Source organism: Fibroporia radiculosa (assembly GCF_000313525.1).
Source record: "Fibroporia radiculosa TFFH 294 genomic supercontigs, scaffold3721, whole genome shotgun sequence".
Classification (NCBI taxonomy): domain Eukaryota; kingdom Fungi; phylum Basidiomycota; class Agaricomycetes; order Polyporales; family Fibroporiaceae; genus Fibroporia; species Fibroporia radiculosa.
This window is the reverse complement of record NW_012133392.1, coordinates 216,817-226,900: the sequence shown is the minus strand read 5'-3', so window position 1 is coordinate 226,900 and position 10,084 is coordinate 216,817. Positions and strand designations below refer to the sequence as shown.

Below are 10,084 nucleotides of genomic sequence, written 5' to 3'. Positions count from 1 at the left end.
ACCCCCGCCGCCGGCCGCGGGTCTCGACTCGCTCGCCGCGCCCTGCTCTTCACGGTGCTCGCTGCCGCGTCGTATCCATCTGACTCATGTGCGCCACCCTGCCCCGCTCTCGGATCCATTTAACCCATGCGTCCTCTGTCCGCCGTCCCCATCTGCCCCGGACGCGTCCTGCGCTCCCCTCCCATGTCCCCCTCCGCCCTCTAGAATACTCATTTTTCATTTCTGCCTCTGTTGTCTCGTCATTCCTTCATGTGTCACACAGCGTAGTCCTGAGCTAGAATATCGTGCAGCATACACACCTTAATGTCCTCCAACCCCCCGCCGGTCCCTACCTCTCCGTCCCCAACGCCTACCCTTCAAGGCGACGCGCCCCAGCTCCCCGCCAAAATGCCTTCTGCCCCAGTTGACATTGGCAAATCCGTGGACCTGTCTGACGCTGCCGAGCGCCCGAAAAGCAGCGCGACCGATACCGGTGGCGCAGAGTTCCCCGCTAGCGAGCCAGGGTTCCCTCAAGTGCATATAGTCGACTGGGACGGCCCCGACGACCCTACAAACCCCAAGAAGTGAGTGGCCTGTGGCACGATGTCCCCCTCCGTCGCCGTGCGGGATCTGATACGCCCGCAGCTGGTCCTTCAGGAAGAAATGGGCCGCCACCGCCGTCGTCTCCGCCTTCTCGTTCATCAGCCCCGTCGCGTCCGCGATGATCTCGCCCGCGAGTGATCAGCTCGCGGCCGAGTTCGCCATCACGAACGACGTCGTCCTCGCGCTCGCGACGTCCGTGTTTGTGCTCGCGTACGGTCCGTTGGTCCCGCCGCTCTGTGCGCGCGCGCGCTCGCTGACCGCTCCTCCCCCGCAGCCTTTGGCCCGCTCCTGCTCGGCCCGCTCAGCGAGATCTACGGCCGCGCGAAGGTCGTGCAGATCTCCAACGTCTGGTTTTTCGGTGCGTCCCCGCGCGCCGCACTCGTCTGTGCCTCCCCTCGCTGACCGCCGCGCCGCGCCATCCAGCGTTCAACACGGGCTGCGGATTTGCACAGAGCACCGGCCAGCTCGTCGCGTTCCGCTTCCTTGCGGGCCTCGGCGGCAGCGCCGCCTTGTCCGTACGTCGCCTCTGCCTGTCTCGACCGTAGCTGGAGTCTCATCGCTGGCGCAGATCGGCGGCGGCGTCCTCGGCGACTGCTGGCGGCCAGAGGAGCGCGGCCAGGCGATCGCGGTGTACTCGCTCGCCCCGCTGCTCGGGCCCGTGATTGGGCCTATATGCGGCGCGTGGGTCGCGCAGCTGTCGACCTGGCGCTGGATCGTGAGTGCTGTCGGCGGAGCGAGGCGGCGCGATGAGACTGACCTGGCGGGCGTTCTAGTTCTGGTCGCTGAGCATTGTGGACGCGTTCATTCAGTGTTTGGGGCTTCTGTTCATGCGAGAAAGTGAGCGGCGCGCTGCGTGGTACTCCGTAGCCGTGTGTCTCATGGATCGCTCTGCTTCTCCTAGCGTTTGCCCCGATTCTCCTTGAGCAGAAGGCGGAGAGGGTCCGGAGGAGTATGGATCTAGAGAAAGGCCGGTCAGTGAAAGTTGTCACCGTTTTTGATAGTGCGGACAGACAGTGAGTGCCGTTGTGGCTGCCTGGGGGATTGACACCGATGATCGCTTCTAGCTGGAAGCATATCTTCGCCAAATCCCTCTTGCGCCCATTCCAGCTTTTCTTCCGCGAACCGATCATTCAACTGTTCGGAGTATACATGGCCTTTGTGTACGGCACCCTGTACTGTGCGTTTCGTCTTCGTGCGCTCCCCCCCCTTTGCTCACGCGCTCGCTCGTGTAGTGTATCTCACGACCATCGGCGGGATCTTCGAAGGGATATACCACGAGGACGTCGGCATCTCCGGGCTGAACTACATCGCCCTAGGGATCGGCCTCAGTGGCGTCTCGCAGATCAACGCCCGTATGATTGACAAGATCTACAAATATCTGTGTGATAGGAACGGAGGCGTGGGGAGACCTGAATTCCGGCTGCGTGTGTAGTTTTGGCTGAAAGTATTTGTCTTTTGGATGCTAAGTACTCATGTCTCGAACAGCGCCCATGATCCCGGGCACCATCCTGCTGCCGATAGGGCTGTTCATCACCGGCTGGACGGCAGAGGCACACACCCACTGGATCGGCCCCGACATTGTGAGCAGTGCTAGATCCTCACTGTCCTTTGACCGCCGCTGACGCTACTCTCCGTAGGGCATCGTCGTCGTAGGCGCAGGGATGATCCTAAATTTCCAGTGTATCCAGACCTACGTCATCGACACCTTTACGCTGTACGCGGCGTCCGGTACGTGTCTGCGTCGGTGAGACACACGAGCTCCCATACTCACAGTACGTTTGCGGCACAGCGCTCGCCGCGGTGACATTCCTGCGCTCCTGCGCGGGATTCGGCTTCCCGCTGTTCGCGCCGGCAATGTTCAACGCACTGGGGTACGGTAAGGGCGATACCGTCCTGGCCGTCATCGCGATCGCGATCGGGTGCCCTGCGTATGTCGTCTCCCTGCCGTCGAAGCCGACACTGACGTCGTCTTTCTGGTGCCGTGTAGTCCATATCTCTTCTGGAAGTACGGCGAGCGGATCCGGGCGGCGAGCCGGTACGCGCGCAAATGACCTGCGCGCCGAGTGAGCCACCTCTCCCCCGTGCGCTGCGTACACGGACGACGACGACGACGACGTTTTGCCTCAACGCATCTCGTCCACACTCTGTGTTTCTCCGACTGATCAAGACGCTCTTTTTTCTTCTCGCTTCGACGTGACGATGTCTCTCCGAGACACTGGTTCAACAGTGGTGGGGTGTCCAACACGCCCTGCTTTTTATGACATGACGAAACTCATGCTAGGTCTGGTGCATTGGTCCGCACGATGCTCCTGCCATACCTGTCACTCTTTGTTTAGATTGCGTAGCATATTCGCTGTAGCATAATAGAAAATATATACAGTTTGTTCGTTGGCTATGTTGGGTGCGTGTTCGGGAGCACTGTCACGCAAGTTGTTCAATCTGAGTTGCACAAATTGCAGAATACAGTACATGTAATGTATCAAATCAAACCAACTTGCACTGTTTTAAGCAGTGGGATTAGGGTCAGTGATTGAGATATTGAGATATTAACCCCTTTGACCGGTATGAAGTCAAATGGGTCAATGAGCGCCCCGAGACTCCGTCAATAGCGAGGGTCAATAGTCAATGTATAAACACTAGTTTGAAGGGGCGACGGATACGAGTTCGACAATTGTCAACTCTGCAAATGATTCTACGCACAAGATGCGATTGACAACTGAAGACAACAGCTGAAATGGGTAATAGACGCGAACGAATACAATCTATGGCTGGGTAGGCTTATAGTACAAAGAATTGGACTGATGCTCGACACGGTCTACAAATGATACCCACCTCAAAAATCGAGTGAACTGCTACAGCGAGGTATATAGACAGCGTCACGGTGAAAGGAAAAGAAGAATACAGCATGAAATGGACATTACATCATATCGCAACGGTCCGTTTCAGAGCCGGAAGATAGCTCAAGTCCTAGTCCAAGTTCGATTCGCCGTCAAATTCTTCGCAGCTTCACTCACAGAACCAGCCCTGCCCCGATGACCACGGCAATAGCGGCTACTATCGCATGTGCATTCGCGTTAACCACATGCGCGTTGCTCGACGTCGTAGTGCTCTTCATAGAAGGAGCGGAAGACGACGGGCTTGTTCCAGTTGTTCCGACCATTGCGCCGGTGGCTGTAGTGGATGCTGAAGAAGTCTCGTTTGCTGGTAGAATCATGCGGGTTAGTGTAGGAGGAAAGAGGGTGCAAGAAAAGACGGACCGGCGGCGCATTGGGAGGACCTGAGGGCCTCAGCAGCCGCTTGCGCTTGCGCGGAACAATTGGTCTGAAGACAGCTGCTCGCGGAGGAGAGGACGCCGGAGGAGGTGCAGACGCAGGGGATATCCATGCTGATGGGATATAGTGGTATCGGAGCCAGTCAGTTCGGTGGCCGGATGAAGAGTAGTATGAGAGAATGCACGGACAAACTGGAGCAGCCGTTGGAGGTGGCTGCCATCTGTATGCAGGAGAGGACGCAGGGATCAATGTCGGCGGTGGGGACGGGAAGGGGGGAGGAAGCGGTGCCACTCTGAGCGGAGACGGGGAGGGAGAACAGGCAGGCAGCGAAGATGGCAAGGAGAGTGCTGGCGAGCATGTTGGGGGAAGGAGAGAAGATGGAGAGAGCGGGGCAGCAGGTCTTATGAAGGGCGGGAGGTGCTTCGGGGAAGGGATCGCCGCCCAACGTTGGTACATTGCGTGTCATCGCAGGCTTGCGCGCTGTCACCCGGAAATACTCGCTCACAGCATGGCACGGCGAGTCCCCTTCACATCGTAGCCCAGCGACTCGCAGACACGGACTGTTAGACAAATGAATATAAGTATGCTGAACCATCGCCTGTTTGCGTGTACAAACTCGTATGAAACAACAGATCACGACGAGCTCTCAGTCTCTGTGCAGCAGGTACCATGGACACTAGTGGTGAGCGATTCGCAGCACGAGCACGACATACCCATGATGCAGGCGCGGATAAGTTTGTGCAGAGACGAAGGAACAGACAAACACATCGGACAACGGCCCTCGCTCCGATTTTTCTGTTGATTGACGACGCCTTGCAGGCATATACACAGTCCTTTGACTCTACAGGCACCGAAATCAGCCGGGACAGATATGTGTGCCCATCCACGTCACATAGCCCCAGGCAGCGCTAGCGAGGACGATATCTGTCTGATATTTGACCAGAAATGCCATATAATGCCCACGGCTGCACAAACAACAACTGGGCGGCATGACAAAGCTTCCCGCGGCGACCGCGCTCGAATGAGACCCACGGGCAGAATTTCGTTGACGCCTTGACGAACCCCTCATCGACCTCAGCCTGTTGGCACGCTGTAGAACGCGCAGAGGTAAATGAGCTTCCATTTGTAGACAAATAGTGTATCTGACCTCGGTGCGGCCGCGCAAGTTGTTGATGCGGAGCCGCGCACACATCTTTCAAATACTATTTTGGTCTCGTGAATTTGACCCGCTCTCATGGGCTCATTGCCCAGAAGACGGTCAGAAAGATGTTGTCGGAGCCGCATAATCTCCCCACAGAATGGCTTGACTTACAAAGAAGAGACACTCTCGCTACACCCTCCGAGAACTGACAGGGCGTGTCGCCTCAGACAGTAATGGCACATTCAAGAACGTTTTGTTCAGTGTAGAAGTCAATACGCCTCATGGTAGGAAATATACATCACCGATACACTCATCGGAGATGCCAGTGGATCAGACAGATGTCATGATGAGCATTAGACCAGGGAATACTTGACTCCTGTAAATCGAGACAAGTATGCGAGAACCACGCTGCCCCAGAAAGACTCTTTATGCCTGGTCGTTACACACGCTAGAATCCGGTACTAGTACATTCTACCGGGACATGAGTATCAGTTGAGGTGAACAGCATCGCGCACAACAGCCGGAGCTGATTGCGCTAGAGTCGTCTGATAGAGCGACTTGAAAAGTCCATGGTCTGTCCGTCAGTCGCTCCAAGCGACATTGGCAAGGTGGTACGATGATGGAGTGGCAATGTACGGGGATTTCCAATCAGAAAATACTCAGCATGAGCTGTACAGGACGGAACGGTGGACGACAGGCGGCGGCGGCACTTGCAACTCGAGAGTCGTGATAGCATTGAATACTGAATCTGTGCCGGGCGTTGAGAAAACGCACAGGCGGCCGATGCCGGCAACACGGTGGCTCTGGTGACACTCTGGTGCCTGCCTTCCGAGTCGTCCTCAAAGAGTCGGTTCTTGGCCCCCGGGATATTCATCCCTCACACAAAAGGCTGGTGTTCAAATAACGAGTTGTATGCCCATCTTACTGCCATCATAAGCTGTACCATTTATTTCCTCCGCTACTGTCCCCGGGCCCAAATTGTGACTCCACAATCCGACGGGCAGCCCATGACTATGTTTGGCCAGTGCGTGCAACCACCATCAGCCAGATCCACCGCGCTCCACTGCATTTTTCCCAAGCATGTAAATGTGAAGATTAGAAGCCTGGAATTGGAATAGATTAGTAAAGTACGTAGATTCAACGTTCAAATCAGGATAGACGCCTGATCGGAGCGCCTAAACAGTTGTCATCAGCCAACGAAGCGCTCCTTGTGGCTGACCCTCATCTCATCCATCGTTCAAACGACTGGGCAATCTATGTTTGCATGATGAAGATTATCCTTCTGTTCATCACGAAAAGAATCAATCTCTTTTCAATCATCCAGCCATCTTTGTTGGCTTTCACTCTGGCTTAATACGGAGTAAATTGAGGATTAGCCGACGCTTGAAGGCCGCATGCCGTCCTCTCTGCAAGAGATTGTCACTGTTGCCAATACCATACATGGCGAATGTTCACGGGTAGAGGCCCACCACACGTCTGTCCTGCTCGATGCTCGGAGTAAGTTCATCCGCGCTCCGAGTCAGCGCCCAGCCTCACATCACACTATGTGTCGTCCGTCATCTCTTGATGAGCATCAGGCACTTGCAAAATCAGTCGCGGCCGTGTCTCTGTCCCCCTTCCATCTCATGTACTATGCAGCGGGCTGCGCTGGCACGGTACTTTCTAGATCCTGTTCCGCGGTGGGCTCCTACAAACGTGTACCATATGGCACGTCGACATCTTTCTGCCCGGATAACGGCACACTTGGCCAGCCGATGGCGACCGAAAATAATTCGCGCATTGTGCTCAATTTCACGGTCAACCATCATACTTTCTTGAACCAAACAGTGTGCATACAGCGTTAATGCTAGTGGACATAAAAACACTCATGCCATTTCCAAACGTGTATCGCAAAGGGTACATGTGGCATAAGTCATCTGCTTCCCTCCTCTATTAAACCTAAATCATGCTGGGGTGCACTGCATTCAACGGAATTTTGACGTTGCCTGCAACTGAAGGAAGGGTAAGCGCGCTTGATACATTTTGATTGCAGCGACTTACTGCTTCCATGATGGGCGTCAAACACAGACTGCTAGACGGTGCCACCTATAACAACGTGCGCAGAATGGGAACGAACGGCGCCGGATGCCATGTATATACTTACTGTCAATATTCAATCAGACACAAGTTTGATGGACCACTTACGCGGAACTGCGGCGACGTCTTATGAAGATGCGTATCAGCTGGTGCACTGCAAGGAGCCGGATGAACCGCGCACCTCTACTCTCCGGAGCAATGTGAGCTGCAGCCACAGGGTGTACCGCGTTCGACAGAATAAAGCCCCCCTCTACATCGGTGTGTGCAGTTGGTAAACCTTACTAGTACTCTAGAAATTACTGACCTCGTCGTTCGACCTCTGGCGCACGCTTGAGAATTGCTACAGAGTCTACAGGTGCATCACTATTAGTACCTTCCTGGAACATGCCTGCTACGACTCATGCCTACCTTCACTGCGTCTTTGAGCCGGCAACCCGGCAACGAGGACGCTCAGCATTAGAAGAACAAATGTGGTACGCATTGTGGAGATGTGAGGCTGAAGACTGGGAGAGGACTCGAGTGTCGACAGAGCAGAACAATTGTCGATGGCACTGCGGATACAGATCATTATATATACACTAGGCGTCGAGATTTGCTTCAAAAAATAGTATTTAGAAGTTCAGGGTGTGAACCACATGTGAAAAAACAGGTCATCAGGAAGTATGATTGGTATGTGGGCGACGCGCTGCAGTATGATATGATCATCATATGCAATCCTTTTGGCAGATGCACAGCAACCGGCTTCCTAGCCGTCTTCGTACTCAATACAACTCCCAGAACCCTCCCTCCGAGCGGGAACGCGGCAATTCGCGCGTGTCCGTGAGGTCAAGGTGGGCCGCATGCAGCGCTCTGACTATGGTGTTCACCTCCCTCGTGGTGTACACCCAACAGGCGATGTTCGCCGCGAGGATGAGGGAAAGAATAATTATGACGGTAAGTGGTGAAGCAGCTAGCGGAAATCGTGAGGGTGCTTTGTGAACGACCGGTTTCTCCGCGACGGGAGTATCAGCCGTGAACTCATCCTGACCGAGGAGCTCATATTTCGACATGATGGGTCTTTGTGTGTAGCGGCGAATCTTTTCTCGATATGAGCTTAGTGGACAGGAGGCGAAGCATGTGCGAGAGCTCACCTCGGGAGCACGGATTTTCAAAGCAGCTGCCGAGGTCAGTGAGGGGGGGGGGCCGAAGACTTAAAGATGTACAGCCGCTAAAGTGGGAATGGAAGATGGCAAAAAATGTGAGCCGGACGTAGTCTGGCACAGTGGGTAGTTTTGTGAGTTCATATCAGAAGCATCAGTACGTGAAATGATGCAACATATGTATAGCCCCGTTGGACCATCGTGGATGGGCGGCCATACTTAGCAGAAGGGACGGTGTTGGACTGCGCGATGGCGGCGGAAAATCTCCGTTTCTCTCCTCTGCCACTCGGCCCGGCGCCGCCCATACAAGGCAGCCAGATTGCCTTTTTGGCCCAATCTTCGGTCAGTGGTGCCGGGTTCATCGCCATAAAATGAAGTATCCCCTGGTCTGTCTCGTACTCGACTGTCGAAAACAGGTCACAGCGCCCTCATGCTGATGACCTATTTCTTTGATATTTACAGCCCCGGCAGCAGCCCCACGCATCCTTTTCAGCGCTATTACATGGTCTTTTCCCCCTGTCCCCGAGGCAGCTAGTTCAGCTAGCAGTGTTCACAATGTGGCCCGTTGCCTGCGCTGCCATCCTCGCAGTATTCACTGCTCTTAATTTCGCAGTATCTTACCTCACCCTCTCGCGACTCGGCCAGATTCGCCCCCCCGCACTAAAAGAGTATAGTATGTATCCGTGTCATCGCACTTTTGTTCGTAGTGCTCACCGCTCCCGCCCCAGGCTACATCGGCGACGACTTCCCCGCACAGCTCGCCGTCCATCTCCCACCTATCGCGCACGTGCATGAGGATGGCGCGCCGCACTGGTTGTTGCACGACGACGACGAGTGGGGCACACTCTTTCCCACCGACGGCTTCTCCAAGGTTGGCCCCGCAAATCGCACTTTCCAGATTAGCATGATCCACCAACTGCATTGTCTCGACATCATACGCGTCGGCTTCGTCACCGGTAGCAGTATGGAGCACCACATCCAGCACTGTCTCCGCTATCTCGTTCAGTCCACCCTCTGCAGGGCTGACGCCACCCTCGAAGTCGACGAAATCGACACCGACACCCTCCACGGCGCCAGTGGTGTGGGCATGCTGCACAGGTGTAACGATTGGCGACCGTTGTATCGCTACATGATGGACCATCCGACAGATGCATTCATCCATTCGAAATAGTGTGTGAGATCGGTGACCACTTCTTGTGTGTTCTTTCAATTATTGCGGATGGACGTATATAATGTACGGATAGAACTCTGATCTTCCGGCATGGTGGTTCTCTGGTTGTACGTTTAATGTCGACTCTTATCTCACTGTAGATGCTTTTCAACATTATCAATCACTGGCAAGTGACATGAGGCTTCTGGAGCACGACATGAGATGACAACGAACCCAAAGCCCGACAAAACCACATATTGTGCGCTTCTACACATCTGACGTCTTCACGATTAGAGCGGAGAAGAAGAATCTCGCACAGCCGTTCTGCCTTGCCAACCTGAATACATTGATGATTTTTCGTATTTATAGCGTCTCAGTAATTCTATCCTTTTCCTCTTCAACTGTCTGCGAGGGTCTGACCCTACGTAGCCAGTCAGTAAGTGTGGGCAAGATCGTGAGGATTCGGCCTGACCTGAGGAGTTATCAGCTTGCCAATGTGCTTGAATGTCGCAGTTGGACTTCAAGTTCCCTCTCACTGGCACATCGTTATCGAGTGCCGGCTCGAACAGAGGAAACAAGCTTGAAACAAGCTGCGTGGACTTTATGTAGGCTCAGGCTTGTGTCCAACGTTTTATACGATCCGCAGGTCGGCGTCAGTGACTACGCTTACATTGAAATTAGTTGAACCGCTTGACTTGGAGATGTTGTATAGCTAGCTGTGGAA

The 10,084-nt window shown here is 54.5% G+C and overlaps 4 protein-coding genes across 4 annotated transcripts; 1 reads left to right on the top strand and 3 right to left on the bottom strand.

Moving 5' to 3' along the window:
• Positions 1-303: 303 nt before the first annotated feature.
• On the top strand, positions 304-2,633 carry FIBRA_05040 (uncharacterized protein; the record flags this gene model as incomplete). The annotated part of the gene is made up of 13 exons (XM_012326819.1): positions 304-563; positions 625-797; positions 857-940; positions 1,006-1,097; positions 1,151-1,297; positions 1,356-1,419; positions 1,484-1,595; positions 1,647-1,759; positions 1,815-2,006; positions 2,068-2,162; positions 2,220-2,310; positions 2,372-2,510; positions 2,570-2,633. 13 exons carry the CDS (start codon positions 304-306, stop codon positions 2,631-2,633), a joined length of 1,626 nt encoding a protein of 541 aa, XP_012182209.1.
• Positions 2,634-3,656: 1,023 nt separating this feature from the next.
• FIBRA_05039 (uncharacterized protein) lies at positions 3,657-4,310 on the bottom strand (the record flags this gene model as incomplete). Its single annotated transcript, XM_012326818.1, has 1 exon — positions 3,657-4,310. The coding sequence occupies one exon, from the start codon at positions 4,308-4,310 to the stop codon at positions 3,657-3,659; it is 654 nt and encodes a 217-aa protein (XP_012182208.1).
• Positions 4,311-7,147: 2,837 nt separating this feature from the next.
• FIBRA_05038 (uncharacterized protein) lies at positions 7,148-7,552 on the bottom strand (the record flags this gene model as incomplete). Its single annotated transcript, XM_012326817.1, has 4 exons — positions 7,148-7,197; positions 7,253-7,321; positions 7,376-7,420; positions 7,480-7,552. 4 exons carry the CDS (start codon positions 7,550-7,552, stop codon positions 7,148-7,150), a joined length of 237 nt encoding a protein of 78 aa, XP_012182207.1.
• Positions 7,553-7,832: 280 nt separating this feature from the next.
• FIBRA_05037 (uncharacterized protein) lies at positions 7,833-9,351 on the bottom strand (the record flags this gene model as incomplete). Its single annotated transcript, XM_012326816.1, has 3 exons — positions 7,833-8,147; positions 8,202-8,227; positions 8,925-9,351. 3 exons carry the CDS (start codon positions 9,349-9,351, stop codon positions 7,833-7,835), a joined length of 768 nt encoding a protein of 255 aa, XP_012182206.1.
• Positions 9,352-10,084: the final 733 nt, after the last annotated feature.